Genomic DNA, 18533 nt, shown 5'->3' with positions numbered 1-18533 from the left:
GAGAAAAAGATGGTCAAGGTGCAGGTCATGACTCAGGAAGACAATGTCAGTCCATGTAGCAATGCGACTGTTGGGTCTGATGGTATCAACCTTCGACATGGTGGAATATGCGCAGTTCCACTCCAGACCATTGCAGCACCTTATTCTGACCAAATGGAACGGAAATCGTCAGACAATAAAAAAGCAGATGATAAAGTTTCCAGTAAACGTAAAAAGGTCTCTAGCGTGGTGGCTACAGACAGACCATTTAAACTAGGGGAGACCCTTTTGGATAAAAGAATGGCAAGTCCTGACAACAGATGCCAGCCTGCAAGGCTGGGGCATGGTACTCGGAAGCCTTTGGTTCCAGGGAAAATGGACCGGAAGGGAAAGTCGCCTGCCAATAAATCTATTGGAAATAAGGGCCATTTATATGGCTCTAGTACAGGCAAAGGACAGTCTGCAAGGAATACCGGTCCAGATTCGCTCAGACAATGCGACAGCAGTAGCGTACCTCAATCATCAAGGAGGAACTCACAGCAAAAGATTGATGGAGGAAGTAATTCCCATTCTAACATGGGCGGAACTCCATCTTCCAGCATTGTCAGCAGTATTTGTCCCAGATGTACTGAACTGGGAAGTGGATTTTCTCAGTCGACACACCATTCAGGAAACCGAATGGACATTAAACCCAGAAGTGTTTCAGACACCAGTGAACAGATGGGGTCTACCAGAGATAGACCTCATGGCGTCTCGTCTAAACAACAAAGTTCCGAAGTACGGATCAAGAACAAAGGATCCCGGAGCGGTCCTTGTAGACGCACTGTCAGTAGAATGGAAATTTCATCTGGCGTGTCTGTTCCCTCCAATATCTCTGTTACCCAGAGTAGCAAGAAAAATAAAGCAAGCAAAGGGAGCAATAATTCTAATAGCTCCAGCTTGGCCAAGAAGGCATTGGTACACAGATCTTCTGAGGATGTCCGTGAAAGCACCGATACTGTTCCCTCAACGTCCAGATCTGCTAATGCAGGGTACTTGTTGTCACAGTCATCTGGATTGTCTGTCTTTGACGGCGTGGCTGTTGAAACCTCTATCTTAGAAGCTAGAGGATTTTCGAAACAAGTAATCCAAACTATGCTTAGAGCAAGAAAGCCTTCTTCAGCTCGTGTGTATCATAGAATATGGCAAGCCTATATTCATTGGTGTACTGGAAAAAGTTTGAATCCAAGATCTTTTAAAGTATCTATGATTTTGGATTTCCTTCAAGCAGGATTAGATAAAGGTTTGAAAGCGGCTTCCTTGAGAGTTCAAGTATCAGCATTAACTGTATGGTTTCAGCGAAAGATTGCTGATTTACAGGATGTACGTACTTTCTTTCAGGGAGTTGTACATATTCAACCTCCATTTGTTCCTCCTGCAGCTACCTGGGATTTGAATATAGTTCTTAAATTCCTCCACGGTCCTCCATTTGAACCGCTTAAGAGAGCAGATCTTAAATGGTTAACGGCTAAAGTTTTTTTTTTTACTAGCAATGGCGTCAGCCAGAAGAGTGTCAGATTTAGGAGCATTGTCGTGTAATTCTCCTTTCCTAAGTTTTTTTTCCAGACAGAGCAGTTCTCAGAACGAGATCTGTTTATCTTCCAAAGGTGGTGTCAAAGTTTCACCTGAATGAAGAGATTGTAGTCCCAGCTTTTCAGGTATCGGGACTTTCTGTGGGAGAAGCGTCGCTGGACGTAGTACGAGCTTTAAGAATTTACATAGATCGTACTAGTGCCATCAGGAAAACAGATTCTCTCTTCATCCTCTACGGATTTCATAGAAGAGGAAGGCCTGCTAGTAAACAGACGCTGGCGAGATGTCTCCGAATGGTAATATCAGAAGCTTATTTTCATGCAGATATCCCTACTCTGGCTAATGTCTCTGCTCACTCTACACGTAAGGTAGGTCCTTCTTGGGCAGCACAACAGGGTGCTTCAGCAGAACAGATTTGTAAGGCAGCCACATGGTCTTCCATAAACACATTCATTAGACATTATGCCTTGGATCCTTTTGCCTATCATGATGCAGACTTCGGGCGAAAGGTCCTCCTGTGTAATCAGGAGCGTCCCCACCACTAAAACTGGCTTTGGGAATCCCAATGTTATCCTGTGGATAATGCTATGGACCCAGCCAGAGAAATAGACGTTATGGTAAGAACTTACCGTTGATAACGTGATTTCTCTTATGTCCACAGGTATCCACAGGGGTCCCACCCTGACGCACCTGATTTGAGGATCTTGACAATCACTAAAACCTTTTCCCTCTTGTATGGAAGGGTGTGTATGTGTGTTCTTATCGCCTAAATAGGTTTCTACCTGATGCTCCTGCCTAATCGCTGTGAAAAGAACTGATTTGACTGAGTCAGTGGGCGGGATTATATGGTGAAGCCCCCGATGCACCTTATGGACTTAATGTACAGCCAGGGTGCACACTGGACGATGTGTGTACCCGGCCGCGATATATTGTTCATGGCCGCATTCACCTGCATTCAGTCGTTCAAGGGTCGACACTAGACGATGTGCCCAATATTTCAGTCTGATCCACCAGATGTTACAAAAATGTTATAAAAAAAATCTAAATGTTTTACATGCCAATATTTACACAATAATGTGGTTGACTCTACACCTTGTATTCGTAATCAGTATATCATATAAGTAGTACCTGGTAATAAATAAACAAATAAATAAATAAATAAGTAATGAAGATATGATAGCAGCAACATACCTTGAAATGTGGGTTGTTTTAGTTTTAGGAGCCAGGATGGCAGTGTAGGAGCCAAAAACGTTGCTGTGCAGCTACCCTCCCAGAGCTGCCACAGATCTTAATAATCACTGAAACAAGATGCATAGCAAATACAGTGAAAAAGCCAGATTCACAGAAAAAAGAAAAACAGGTGGTACATTACTGGTGCTCACTGTGGGCTAACAACTTATAATGAGGGTCCCGCACTGTGGAGGCTGCAGTAGGAGAGCAGCAGGAGCCACTCTGATAATGAAAGCCCAGTCACAGGGGAGATGCAGGGAAGTGTGGCTCCCAGATGGGCTGTCTGCAGGATGTCTTCCAGTTAGGGATCCAGCAGCAGGAATGCGGAGCAGCAGCGGCTCCAGTCGGGAACCAGGTAAAGGGGTGTAGGTGGGATGGGGACAGACAGGCAGAACAGTGGGTGGTCAGTAGCAGGCCAGCTGCCATTTCAAATGTAGCGTCGGCTTGCAAACAAATTGGAGCTCGTGGTCTGTCAGTCAGGAGCCGCTTCTCCTGATTGGCTTGTGGCCGGTGTCCCATTTGAAATGCTGGTGCTGTCTATCTCCATGGCTGCCCGGTGCCCTCCTCAGCCGCGTACCCGACATAATGGTCGGCTCGGCCCTGGTCGCCAGGTAGCAAAATCTGGTTGCCATGGTGATGTAGCCCCTGGGGTTTGTTGAGCCCTGATAAAATGTTTTTAATGTCCCAGAGTTTGAGACAGTAGAAAGCTCTGTTATCTATCACAAAAGCATTATGTCCATTGCATGAGATCTTGCAGCCAGAACAAATCATTAAAGCCAACCGTACAATACCCTATGGGCTAGGTAATCATTGTGATTACTAATATTGTAGATTGAAGTTTATGCATATCTTGGCTCCTTAAAAGAGCCTGTCTGACTGTTCTCTGCTGCAAGCATCTGATGAAGCACCCAACAATGCTCCATATAGTAGGCCTTACGGTTTGTTAATCAATTTGGACATTTTGTCTTTTTCTGTGGTTTTCTAATGGTGGGTACACACTAGGCAATTTTGTAAACAATATTGTTAATTTTTACCCTCCTGAGCGTCATTGTTTACAATATTGCCCAATGTGTATGCTGCCAGCACTAGACGATGAACCCTCCCAGGGGACGTTAACGACCCCTGCTGTCGGCTGTAACGCAGCTCAATCTGACGCTATCGTCAAATGCGGCATGCCGTCACTGTGCTTGCAATATTGAATAGTGTGTATGCACTATGTTGGCGGCCTGGTCCGGAATGGAAAACGCTATGCGATATCACTCATGGAGCATATCGCATAGTATGTACCCACCTTAAGACTCCATATCTCTTTCTCTACAAATGTTTTGTGAGTTGTTGTCCACCAATTTAAATGTCATGTATAATTATAACTTACGTTACATGAACATCTTGCAGATGGTGCACACAATGTAATAGTGTAAAATCGCAACTACGAACACAATCAGGACATCGACTTAAGGTGGGTACACACTGGTAGATATTTCTGCCCATCAATTGATGGGCAGATATATCTATGGACGGATCGGGCAGTCTGTTGAGCATACACACTGCCCGATCCGTCGGGGACTGACGTCATGAACTGGGCGGGCGTGTACACACGTCCGCCCAGTTCAGCTGTCAATCACCGCCGGCTGCCGCAGCATGTGTACGGGCGGTCGTACACACACAGCGACGAGCCAATATATTGGTAGATATATTAGCCGTCGGCTGTGCTGCGGGACCGACGCAATACGTCTGAAAGACTGAGTTCACAGACGTATCTGCCGTACACACTGGCCGACGGACCCTCGATATATCGGCATTTCAAGAGAGCGGCCGATATATCGGCCAGTGTGTACCCACCTTTAGATGCAAGCGCAGAAGAAAAATAATCATTCCGCTGAGTCTGACAGCAGCAGTGCTTGTGACTCCAAACCAGGCCCTGAGTGCTATTACAAGCCACTGTGAAGCACATGAACACCCAATCCAAGGCTGCACTAGCCATTTCCTATTTTAACTATGACAGACATTTTTAGAAATACTGTATATTTAATTTTTGAAGGAACAAGAGAATCCCCTGTGGTCACTAGATTTTCCATAGTTACAAGACACTAGTATATACTAGAGATGAGCGGGTTCGGTTCGTCGAGATCCGAACCCCCCCGAACTTCACCTATTTTACACGGGTCCGAGGCAGCCTCGGATCTTCCCGCCTTGCTCGGTTAACTCGAACACGGCCGAACGTCATCATCCCACTGTCGGATTCTTGCAAGATTCGTATTCTATATAAAGAGCCGCGCGTCGCCGCCATTTTCACTCGTGCATTGGAGATTGAATGGAGAGGACGTGGCTACGTTCTTTGCCTGAAAAGCTCCATATCTGTGCTCAGTGTTCTGCAAATATCTGTGCTCAGTGTGCTGCAAATATCTACGTTCTCTGCCTGAAAAGCTCCATATCTGTGCTCAGTGTGCTGCAAATATCTGTGGTCAGTGTGCTGCATTTTGGTGACCAACAGTATATAGTTGTACAGTACAGTAGGCCATTGCTGTATCTTGCAGCTCTGTGTCACTGCAAGTATCCATTCCATATCTGTGCTGCATTTTTGTGAGCAGTATATATAGTAGTACAGTGCAGCATTTTGGTGACCAACAGTATATAGTTGTACAGTACAGTAGGCCATTGCTGTATCTTGCAGCTCCGTGTCACTGCACGTATCCATTCCATATCTGTGCAGCATTTTTCTGAGCAGTATATATAGTAGTACAGTGCAGCATTTTGGTGACCAACAGTATATAGTTGTACAGTACAGTAGGCCATTGCTGTATCTTGCAGCTCTGTGTCACTGCAAATATCCATTCCATATCTGTGCTGCATTTTTGTGAGCAGTATATATAGTAGTACAGTGCAGCATTTTGTTGACCAACAGTATATAGTTGTACAGTGCAGTAGGCCATTGCTATTGATGTAATAATATTACTGGCATATAATTCCACACATTAAAAAATGGAGAACAAAAATGTGGAGGGTGAAATAGGGAAAGATCAAGATCCACTTCCACCTAGTGCTGAAGCTGTTGCCACTAGTCATGGCAGAGACGATTCAGTGCCATCAACGTCGTCTGCCAAGGCCGATGCCCAATGTCATAGTAGAGAGCATGTAAAATCCAAAAAACAAAAGTTCAGTAAAATGACCCAAAAATCTAAATTAAAAGTGCCTGAGGAGAAGCGTAAACTTGCCAGTATGCCATTTACGACACCGAGTGGCAAGGAACGGCTGAGGCCCTGGCCTATGTTCATGGCTAATGGTTCAGCTTCACATGAGGATGGAAGCACTCATCCTCCCGCTAGAAAACTGAAAAGAGTTAAGATGGCAAAAGCACAGCAAAGAACTGTGCGTTCTTCTAAATCACAAATCCCCAAGGAGAGTCTAATTGTGTCGGCTGTTGCGATGCCTGACCTTCCCAACACTGGATGGGAAGAGGTGGCTCCTTCCACCATTTGCACGCCCCCTGCAAGTGCTGGAAGGAGCACCCACAGTCCAGTTCCTGATAGTCAAATTGAAGATGTCACTGTTGAAGTACACCAGGATGAGGATATGGGTGTTGCTGGCGCTGAGGAGGAAATTGACAAGGAGGATTCTGATGGTGAGGTGGTTTGTTTTAGTCAGGCACCCGGGGAGACGCCTGTTGTCCGTGGGATGAATATGGCCATTGACATGCCTGGTCAAATTACAAAATAAATCACCTCTTCGGTGTGGAATTATTTTAACAGAAATGCGGACAACAGGTGTCAAGCCGTGTGTTGCCTTTGTCAAGCTGTAATAAGTAGGGGTAAGGACGTTAACCACATAGGAACATCCTCCCTTATACGTCACCTGGAGCGCATTCATCAGAAGTCATTGACAAGTTTAAAAACTTTGGGTGACAGCGGAAGCAGTCCACTGACAACTAAATCCCTTCCTCTTGTACCCAAGCTCCTGCTAACCACACCACAAACTCCCTCAGTGTCAATTTCCTCCTTAGACAGGAACGCCAATAGTCCTCTCCTAACTGGGATTCGTCCGATGGATCCTTGAGTGTAACGCCTACTGCTGCTGCCGCTGCTGTTGTTGCTGCTGGGAGTCGATCGTTATCCCAGAGGGGAAGTCGGAAGACCACTTGTACTACTTCCAGTAAGCAATTGACTGTCCAACAGTCCTTTGCGAGGAAGATGAAATATCACAGCAGTCATCCTGCTGCAAAGCGGATAACTCAGGCCTTGGCAGCTGTGTTGGTGTTAGACGTGCATCCGGTATCCGGTGTTAGTTCACAGGGGCTTAGAGAATTTCTTCAGCTAGTGTGTCCCCGGTACCAAATACCATCTAGGTTCCACTTCTCTAGGCAGGCGATACCGAGAATGTACACAAACGTCAGAAAAAGACTCACCAGTATCCTAAAAAATGCAGTTGTACCCAATGTCCACTTAACCATGGACATGTGGACAAGTGGAGCAGGGCAGACTCAGGACTATATGAATGTGACAGCCCACTGGGTAGATGTATTGCCTCCCGCAGCAAGAACAGCAGCGGCGGCACCAGTAGCAGCATCTCGCAAACGCTAACTCGTTCCTAGGCAGGCTACGCTTTGTATCACCGCTTTCCATAGAGGCACACAGCTGACAACCTCTTACGGAAACTGAGGAACATCATCGCAGATTGGCTTACCCCAATTGGACTCTCCTGGGGATTTGTGGCATCGGACAACACCACCAATATTGTGCGTGCATTACATGTGGGCAAATTCCAGCATGTCCCATGTTTTGCACATACATTGAATTTGGTGGTGCAGATTTTTTTAAAAACATCAGGGGCGTGCAAAGGATGCTGTCGGTAGCCCGAAGAATTGCGGGCCACTTTCGGCATTCAGCCACCGCGTGCCGAAGACTGGAGCACCAGCAAACACTCCTGAACCTGCCCCGCCATCATCTGAAGCAAGAGGTGGTAACGAGGTGGAATTCAACCCTCTATATCAGGCATTCCCAACCGCGGTCCTCAAGGCACACCAACAGTGCAGGTTTTAGTGATATCCAGGCTTCAGCACTGATGGTTAAATCAAAATAACTGAGCTACTAATTAAGTCACCTGTGTTCAAGCCTGGATATCACTAAAACCAGGACTGTTAGTGTGCCTTGAGGACCGCGGTTGGGAAACACTGCTCTATATGCTGGATGGAGGAGCAGCAAAAGGCTATTCAAGCCTATACATCTGCCTACGATATAGGCAAAGAAGGGGGAATGCACCTGACTCAAGCGCAGTGGAGAATGATTTCAACATTGTGCAAGGTTCTGCAACCCTTTGAAATTGCCACACGTGAAGTCAGTTCAGACACTGCCAGCCTGAGTCAGGTCATTCCCCTCATCAGGCTTTTGCAGAAGCAGCTGGAGAGATTGAAGGAGGAGCTAAAATGGAGCGATTCCGCTAGGCATGTGGTACTTGTGGATGGAGCCCTTAATTCGCTTAACCAGGATTCACGGGTGGTCAATCTGTTGAAATCAGAGCACTACATTTTGGCCGCCGTGCTCGATCCTAGGTTTAAAGCCTACGTTGTATCTCTCTTTCCGGCAGACACAAGTCTGCAGATGTTCAAAGACCTGCTGGTGAGACACTTGTCAACTCAAGCGGATTGTGACCCGTCAACAGCTCTTCCTTCACATTCTCCCGCAACTGAGGCTGCGAGGAAAAGGTTAAGAATTCCGAGCCCACCCGCTGGCGATGATGCAGGGCAGTCTGGAGCGAGTGCTGACACTTGGCCCGGACTGAAGGACCTGCCAATGATTACTGACATGTCGTCTACTGTCACTGCATATGATTCTGTCACCATTGAAAGAATGGTGGAGGATTATATGAGTGACAGCATCCAAGTAGGCACGTCAGACAGTCTGTACGTATACTGGCAGGAAAAAGAGGCAATTTGGAGACCCTTGCACAAACTGGCTTTATTCTACCTAAGTTGCCCCCCTCCAGTGTGTACTCTGAAAGAGTGTTTAGTGCAGCCGGTCACCTTGTCAGCGATCGGCGTACGAGGTTACTTCCAGAAAATGTGGAGAAGATTAGTGATGAGCACCGGAAATTTTTCGGGTTTTGTGTTTTGGTTTTGGGTTCGGTTCCACGGCCGTGTTTTGGGTTCGAACGCGTTTTGGCAAAACCTCACCGAATTTTTTTTGTCGGATTCGGATGTGTTTTGGATTCGGTTTTTTTTTTCAAAAAACCCTAAAAAACAGCTTAAATCATAGAATTTGGGGGTCATTTTGATCCCAAAGTATTATTAACCTCAATAACCATTATTTCCACTCATTTTCAGTCTATTCTGAACACCTCACACCTCACAATATTATTTTTAGTCCTAAAATTTGCACCGAGGTCGCTGGATGACTAAGCTCAGCGACCCAAGTGGCCGACACAAACACCTGGCCCATCTAGCAGTGGCACTGCAGTGTCACGCAGGATGGCCCTTCCAAAAAACACTCCCCAAACAGCACATGACGCAAAGAAAAAAAGAGGCGCAATGAGGTAGCTGTGTGAGTAAGATAAGCGACCCAAGTGGCCGACACAAACACTTGGCCCATCTAGGAGTGGCACTGCAGTGTCACGCAGGATGTCCCTTCCAAAAAACACCCCCCAAACAGCACATGACGCAAAGAAAAATGAAAGAAAAAAGAGGTGCAAGATGGAATTGTCCTTGGGCCCTCCCACCCACCCTTATGTTGTATAAACAGGACATGCACACTTTAACCAACCCATCATTTCAGTGACAGGGTCTGCCACACGACTGTGACTGAAATGACGGGTTGGTTTGGACCCCCACCAAAAAAGAAGCAATTAATCTCTCCTTGCACAAACTGGCTCTACAGAGGCAAGATGTCCACCTCATCATCATCCTCCGATATATCACCGTGTACATCCCCCTCCTCACAGATTATCAATTCGTCCCCACTGGAATCCACCATCTCAGCTCCCTGTGTACTTTGTGGAGGCAATTGCTGCTGGTCAATGTCTCCACGGAGGAATTGATTATAATTCATTTTAATGAACATCATCTTCTCCACATTTTCTGGATGTAACCTCGTACGCCGATTGCTGACAAGGTGAGCGGCGGCACTAAACACTCTTTCGGAGTACACACTTGTGGGAGGGCAACTTAGGTAGAATAAAGCCAGTTTGTGCAAGGGCCTCCAAATTGCCTCTTTTTCCTGCCAGTATAAGTACGGACTGTCTGACGTGCCTACTTGGATGCGGTCACTCATATAATCCACCACCATTCTTTCAATGGGGAGAGAATCATATGCAGTGACAGTAGACGACATGTCCGTAATCGTTGTCAGGTCCTTCAGTCCGGACCAGATGTCAGCATCAGCAGTCGCTCCAGACTGCCCTGCATCACCGCCAGCGGGTGGGCTCGGAATTCTGAGCCTTTTCCTCGCACCCCCAGTTGCGAGAGAATGTGAAGGAGGAGATGTTGACAGGTCGCGTTCCGCTTGACTTGACAATTTTCTCACCAGCAGTTCTTTGAACCCCAGCAGACTTGTGTCTGCCGGAAAGAGAGATCCAAGGTAGGTTTTAAATCTAGGATCGAGCACGGTGGCCAAAATGTAGTGCTCTGATTTCAACAGATTGACCACCCGTGAATCCTTGTTAAGCGAATTAAGGGCTCCATCCACAAGTCCCACATGCCTAGCGGAATCGCTCTGTGTTAGCTCCTCCTTCAATGTCTCCAGCTTCTTCTGCAAAAGCCTGATGAGGGGAATGACCTGACTCAGGCTGGCAGTGTCTGAACTGACTTCACGTGTGGCAAGTTCAAAAGGTTGCAGAACCTTGCACAACGTTGAAATCATTCTCCACTGCGCTTGAGACAGGTGCATTCCACCTCCTATATCGTGCTCAGTTGTATAGGCTTGAATGGCCTTTTGCTGCTCCTCCAACCTCTGAAGCATATAGAGGGTTGAATTCCACCTCGTTACCACTTCTTGCTTCAGATGATGGCAGGGCAGGTTCAGGCGTTTTTGGTGGTGCTCCAGTCTTCTGTACGTGGTGCCTGTACGCCGAAAGTGTCCCGCAATTCTTCTGGCCACCGACAGCATCTCTTGCACGCCCCTCTCGTTTTTTAAATAATTCTGCACCACCAAATTCAAGGTATGTGCAAAACATGGGACGTGCTGGAATTTGCCCAGATTTAATGCACACACAATATTGCTGGCGTTGTCCGATGCCACAAATCCACAGGAGAGTCCAATTGGGGTAAGCCATTCTGCGATGATCTTCCTCAGTTTCCGTAAGAGGTTTTTAGCTGTGTGCGTATTCTGGAAAGCGGTGATACAAAGCGTAGCCTGCCTAGGAAAGAGTTGGCGTTTGCGAGATGCTGCTACTGGTGCCGCCGCTGCTGTTCTTGCGGCGGGAGTCCATACATCTACCCAGTGGGCTGTCACAGTCATATAGTCAAGAGCCTGCCCTGCTCCACTTGTCCACATATCCGTGGTTAAGTGGACATTGGGTACAACTGCATTTTTTAGGACACTGGTGAGTCTTTTTCTGAGGTCTGTGTACATTTTCGGTATCGCCTGCCTAGAGAAATGGAACCTAGATGGTATTTGGTACCGGGGACACAGTACCTCCAACAAGTCTCTAGTTGGCTCTGCAGTAATGATGGATACCGGAACCACGTTTCTCACCGCCTAGGATGCCAAGGCCTGAGTTATCCGCTTTGCAGCAGGATGACTGCTGTGATATTTCATCTTCCTCGCAAAGGACTGTTGGACAGTCAATTGCTTGGTGGAAGTAGTAAAAGTGGTCTTACGAGTACGACTTCCCCTCTGGGATGACCATCGACTCCCAGCAGCAACAACAGCAGCGCCAGCAGCAGTAGGCGTTACACGCAAGGATGCATCGGAGGAATCCCAGGCAGGAGAGGACTCGTCAGAATTGCCAGTGACATGGCCTGCAGGACTATTGGCATTCCTGGGGAAGGAGGAAATTGACACTGAGGGAGTTGGTGGGGTGGTTTGCGTGATCTTGGTTACAAGAGGAAGGGATTTACTGGTCAGTGGACTGCTTCCGCTGTCGCCCAAAGTTTTTGAACTTGTCACTGACTTATGATGAATGCGCTGCAGGTGACGTATAAGGGAGGATGTTCCGAGGTGGTTAACGTCCTTACCCCTACTACTTATTACAGCTTGACAAAGGCAACACACGGCTTGACAAATGTTGTCCGCATTTCTGTTGAAATACTTCCACACCGAAGAGCTGATTTTTTTGGTATTTTCACCAGGCATGTCAATGGCCCTATTCCTCCCACGGACAACAGGTGTCTCCCCGGGTGCCTGACTTAAACAAACCACCTCACTATCAGAATCCTCCTGGTCAATTTCCTCCCCAGCGCCAGCAACACCCATATCCTCCTCATCCTGGTGTACTTCAAAACTGACATCTTCAATCTGACTATCAGGAACTGGACTGCGGGTGCTCCTTCCAGCACTTGCAGGGGGCGTGCAAATGGTGGAAGGCGCATGCTCTTCACGTCCAGTGTTGGGAAGGTCTGGCATCGCAAACGACACAATTGGACTCTCCTTGTGGATTTGTGATTTCGAAGAATGCACAGTTCTTTGCTGTGCTTTTGCCAGCTTGAGTCTTTTCATTTTTCTAGCGAGAGGCTGAGTGCTTCCATCCTCATGTGAAGCTGAACCACTAGCCATGAACATAGGCCAGGGCCTCAGCCGTTCCTTGCCACTCCGTGTGGTAAATGGCATATTGGCAAGTTTACGCTTCTCCTCCGACAATTTTATTTTAGATTTTTGAGTCCTTTTTTTACTGATATTTGGTGTTTTGGATTTTACATGCTCTGTACTATGACATTGGGCATCGGCCTTGGCAGACGACGTTGCTGGCATTTCATCGTCTCGGCCATGACTAGTGGCAGCAGCTTCAGCACGAGGTGGAAGTCGATCTTGATCTTTCCCTATTTTTGGAACCTCAACATTTTTGTTCTCCATATTTTAATAGGCACAACTAAAAGGCACCTCAGGTAAACAATGGAGATGGATGGATACTAGTATACTTATGGATGGACGAGCGACTGCCGACACAGAGGTAGCTACAGCCGTGGACTACCGTACTGCGTCTGCTGCTAATATAGACTGGATGATAATGATATAAAAAATATATATATATCACTACTGCAGCCGGACAGGTATATATTATATAATGACGGACCTGCTGGACACTGTCAGCACTGCAGACTCCTAAAGTAAGCTACTAGTATCAAGAAGATAGAAAAATAAAAACACCACAGGTAGGTGGTATACAATTATGGATGGACGAGCGACTGCCGACACAGAGGTAGCTACAGCCGTGGACTACCGTACTGCGTCTGCTGCTAATATAGACTGGATGATAATGATATAAAAAATATATATATATCACTACTGCAGCCGGACAGGTATATATTATAATGACGGACCTGCTGGACACTGTCAGCACTGCAGACTCCTAAAGTAAGCTACTAGTATCAAGAAGATAGAAAAAAAAAAAACACCACAGGTAGGTGGTATACAATTATGGATGGACGAGCGACTGCCGACACAGAGGTAGCTACAGCCGTGGACTACCGTACTGCGTCTGCTGCTAATATAGACTGGATGATAATGATATAAAATATATATATATATCACTACTGCAGCCGGACAGGTATATATTATATAATTAATGACGGACCTGCTGGACACTGTCAGCAGAATGCGTTTATAGAATAAAAACACCACACGACGAGTGTTTAACTTTTTCAGGCAGACAATCACAATATACTGGTGGTCAGACAGTGGTCACTGGTCAGTCACACTGGCAGTGGCACTCTGGCAGCAAAAGTGTGCACTGTTAAATAATATGTACTCCTGCTACTGCTCCCCAGTCTCCCCCACAATTAAGCTGTGTGAGCACTCAGCACAGTCAGATATACATAGATGATGCAGCACACTGAGGCTGAGCACAGATATGGTATACTGTTACTGTGTCACTGTGTATCGTTTTTTTTCAGGCAGAGAACGGATTATATTAAATAATAATATAATAAAACTGCACTGGTGGTCACTGGTCAGTCACTAGTAAACTCTGCACTCTCTGAGTACTCCTAAGCTCCAGTAAATCAAGTGTCTCACTCTCTCTCTTCTAATCTAAATGGAGAGGACGCCAGCCACGTCCTCTCCCTATGAATCTCAATGCACGTGTGAAAATGGCGGCGACGCGCGGCTCCTTATATAGAATCCGAGTCTCGCGATAGAATACGAGCCTCGCGAGAATCCGACAGCGGGATGATGACGTTCGGACGCGCTCGGGTTAGCCGAGCAAGGCGGGAAGATCCGAGTCTGCCTCGGATCCGTGTAAAAAGGCTGAAGTTCGGGGGGGTTCGGATTCCGAGGAACCGAACCCGCTCATCACTAGAGAAGATGATGTTCATCAAAATGAATTATTATCAATTCCTCCGTGGAGACATTCACCATCAGTTGCCTCCAGAAAGTACACAGGGACCTGAGATGATGTTTTACAGTGGGGATGAATGAACACTCTGTGAGGAGGGGGATGTACACAGTGAAAGGGTTGAGGAATCGGAGGATGATGATGTGGACATCTTGCCTCTGTAGAGCCAGTTTGAGCAAGGAGAGCTTGATTGCTTCTTTTTTTGGTGGGGGCCCAAACCGACCAGTCATTTCAGCCACAGTCGTGTGGCAGACCCTGTGGCTGAAATGATGGGTTTGTTAAAGTGTGCATGTCCTGCTTATACAACATAAGGGTAGGTGTGAGGGCCCAAGGACAATTCCATGTTGCACCTCTTTTTTTGTTTTGTTATTATTTATCTTTGCATCATGTGATGTTTGGGGACAATTTTTTTTAAGTGCCATCCTGTCTGACACTGCAGTGCCACTCCTAGATAGGCCAGGTGTTTGTGCCGCCCACTTGGGTCGCTTAGCTTAGTCATCCAGCGACCTCTGTGCAAATTTTAGGACTAAAAATAATATTGTGAGGTGTTCAGAATAGACTGGAAATTAGTGGAAATTATGGTTATTGAGGTTAATAATACTATAGGATCAAAATAACCCCCACATTCTATGATTTAAGCTGTTTTTGAGGGTTTTTTGAAAAAAAAACACCCGAATCCCCCAAAAAAATTTCAGGGAGGTTTTGCCAAAACGCGTTCGAATCCAAAACACGGCCGCGGAACCGAATCCAAAACCAAAACACAAAATCCGAAAAATTTCCGGTGCACATTTCTAGTATATACTAGTATTTTTCTTTTATAATCACATTTTTTCCCATCGTGTACTCTTTAACATACAGTATTTCTGTAAGAATATTAAATAAAAACTGTGACTGTATTATATTAATAAATGAATTCTGTCTGAGCTCAGATTTAGGGCCTAGAATAGGCTTTCTTTCAACTATTTATCTTAAGTATTGTCTTGTTGAGATCTATAGGATCGAAATGTACAGTTTACTTTAGTAACTTTGTGTCAGGTTGACCTTAGTTATAGTATTCCACATGGTGATGGCAGGAAGTTAAAAGTTAGTAGTGTAATGAATTAATGGTATAAGTAGTCACCTGGTACCTTGAGGGAAAGTGAATGGCAAAGTCTGCTTAGCATTAACCTTTTCAGACTACAATACCTCATGGTCAGCCTAGGAGTATGATGTATATTTGTAATAAATTAGTAACCATGTATGGCAAATAAAACTGAAGATGTGATAAGTTACGAGCTTCACTAAAAGGAACTAATAGTAAAATATTAGCTATCCATTCAACAATTAGGATGTATTGTCATTGAAGGCTGCTTACTCCTTATTTTGTTAGCTTCTTCATTGTATGTAAAGTGCCATTTGTCAGTACTCTTTTACTAATTCACAAGTAAGCATGAAATATACTTCAGTGCTGGATGTAGTTGACATCCCGATGTACAGGTTGCCAGTTAGGCTGTGGGAAAGGAGGCTTAGGGATAAACTGTGTGTGTGTGTGTGTGTGTGTGTGTGTGTGTGTGTGTGTGTGTGTGTGTTGGGGGGGTTGGTTAGTTTATTGGCTTGTTTTTGTCTGCATTATGGCAGTCGAAATGCCGTTGTCAGTATTGTGACAGCCAGCATCCTGACGGTCGATATCTTGTACCCAACCCTTCAGTGTATGTAGAATATGGTAGAATATTCTGTGCAGTGCTGACACAGTGGTGTAAAGGAGCGTCCCTCCTACAGCAGGGATCCCGTTTTTATGGATATGGTGCTATTCTATCTTTGGAATCCTTATTAGTAATATAAAATAATATATACTGTGTCACTGATATATTACTGTGGGGTGTGTTTGTGGTGGAGATACCCATGTGACTATACTTTCTGTCATGGGCGTATATATAGTGGGTGCAAGAGGTGCTATTGCTATAGGGCCCAGAGCCTTAGAGGGCCCCAGACCCAGGTTATAAAGTTGCATACCAATTTCCCAGATTTGCCTGCTAAGCAGTTGGGTCAGATCTATTGCCCAGTCTGAATTGTGTTAAATTACATTTTCAGTGAAAGGAGTATGATGTTGTAATGGTAAGGAGGCACTGTAACGTGTCATAATCTGATCTGCTCATTGTAATATGGAAGGCACTATAATGTTACACAATAAGAACTGGGGCACTCTGATGTGGCACAATATGAACTGGGAGCACTGTAATGTGAAATAATATGAACTGGTACACTGTATGCAATAATGTGAATTGGGGATACTGGGGCAGATATAGTAAGCCTGGAGGAGTGATAAGTGCAAGGTGATAACGCGCCAGCCAGTAAGCTCCTGTCAATTTACATATTGGAGCTGATTGGCTGGTGCGTTATCACCTTGCACTTATCATTGCTTTATCACTTCTCCAGGCTTAATACATCTCCCCCAGTATGTGTCATAGTGTGTACTGGCTGCCCTACAATGTGACATCATGTTAAGTTGGGAACTACAATGATTCATAAAATTAAACTAGGGCACTACTATAGGGCATAATATTAAATAGGACTCTACTATGGTTCAGAAAATGAACTAGGGTACTATTATGGGACATAAAATTAATATCTGCTGTGGAGAGGTGTCTCTCAGGAAGCATTGGAACAGGGGCCCCTTCAATATGTTGCTATGGGGCCCACAAAGTTCTGGCTATGCCTCTGCTTTCTATCCTATGTAACTATTAAGGTGATGGTAACATGTACTGTGCAGTGATTCTAATTATGTATTTTACATTGTGCCTCTAGTAATTATGAAACCAGTTATTGTTGTCCATGGCGGTGCTGGAGCAATCAGGAAGGAGAAAGCAGAAGGTCGTTGTTCTGGAGTTAAGAGAGCTGCTCTACGAGGTTACGATATTCTAAAAAATGGAGGTGATGCAATGACTGCGGTAGAAGAAGCTGTGGTTGTGTTAGAAGATGATCCACAATTCAATGCAGGTGAATGTTTGCTCCCACATGCTTAAAGAACAAAAATAATGTATAGAAGACAATGGAGGTTAGATTCCATGTTTTGGTCACATGTCACTGTCAACGATGGGTTCACTAGTTATCCTACAGTTAGTATGTTCATTTAACTCTCTTATGCATTTATCTAGATCAGAGTTTCCCAAAGTGGGCGATGCTGCCCCCTGGGGAGTGCTGGAACGATCCAGGGGGGTCGGTAGTAGCCTCGGGTGCAGTTGGGTGGAATTGAATAAAAACAAGGTGGTGGTGGAAGGCTACCTGTAGTTGGTTCCAGGTCTTGCATAGGTACACCATAATCTTGCCATCTGCCACTGCATGCTGAGTGTGGTACCGCACTGTTTCACTCCGCTCCTATTCCCTCTGTTGCAGGGGTAGGCTCGGCCGAGATGCGTCTGCCCTCTGGGCTGATGGCATATTGGGCCACCTAAGATTACTGGCCTGCAGCTGCACATTTGCAGAGCTAATGCCGCAGCCTGAGGGTTCTACTCCACACAACAGAGCCCGGCCAGCTCCCTGAAGCGCTGTGGCTGTCAACGCTGTCACTGGATAGAAACCAGGAATAGGAGCCTGCCAAGAAGCAGGGATACCCCATTAGGGCATTAACTTTTACGGTGAGCTGTTATGCTGAGAAATGCTGACTTGTGTAACTGCTGCAAGCATTCGCTGGTGCCTATTTGTATATTGGACCCTATTCAGCATCAATTGCAGTTTTGCTAAATTATCAAAACTGCAACAGCTTGCAATCGCATGCTGGGTGCCACCCAGCATGGAAATGGCAGTCAGTGATCCAGTGTCAATTCAGTTGTGATCACATCGCTGAATTAGGGATGCCTCCCTGCCTGCGCAGCCTTGCAGACGCAGAACGGCCATGTTTCCAATTGCAGCGGCCGCCTGTGACGTCACGCATCTGCCCTGAAACCAGCCCAAACCCGCCCTTGTTTAAGCCGCACCGCCCTGCAATGCCGCCTCTGCCCGTCAATCAGGCAAAGGCGTTCGCATTGCTGAGATGCGAATGCATTTCCCTGCATGCACAGTGCAAACTCTGCATGTGGGTACTGGACGGAACTCTTGGAGAATGCGATCACATTGTAGCTGCGTCTGCAGCTGAATAAGGCCCACAGTAAAAACATTTTTAATTGCATTTCCTTCATCCTATTTAGTGGAATGTGGGATTAGTGCGGTCACAAACCTGCTAACTAAATAAAGGTGAATAAATAGCACTGCACAAGCACTCTCTCCATCTCACTTAGGGGGTAATTCAGAGTTGATCG

General features: G+C 46.0%; 1 protein-coding gene across 1 annotated transcript in view; it reads left to right on the top strand.

Annotated features, from left to right (window-relative positions):
* The window catches only part of ASRGL1 (asparaginase and isoaspartyl peptidase 1), a 345756-nt gene that overhangs the window by 128882 nt on the left and 198341 nt on the right, over window positions 1-18533 (top strand). Inside the window, exon 2 of the mRNA XM_063916789.1 lies at window positions 17044-17235. Coding sequence (XP_063772859.1) covers window positions 17049-17235 — 187 coding nt within the window. The 5' untranslated portion in view covers window positions 17044-17048. The remainder of the gene's footprint in view (window positions 1-17043; window positions 17236-18533) is intronic.

Source organism: Pseudophryne corroboree, chromosome 4 (genome assembly GCF_028390025.1).
Source record: "Pseudophryne corroboree isolate aPseCor3 chromosome 4, aPseCor3.hap2, whole genome shotgun sequence".
NCBI classification, from domain to species: domain Eukaryota; kingdom Metazoa; phylum Chordata; class Amphibia; order Anura; family Myobatrachidae; genus Pseudophryne; species Pseudophryne corroboree.
This window is presented reverse-complemented; position numbering and strand designations above follow the sequence as displayed.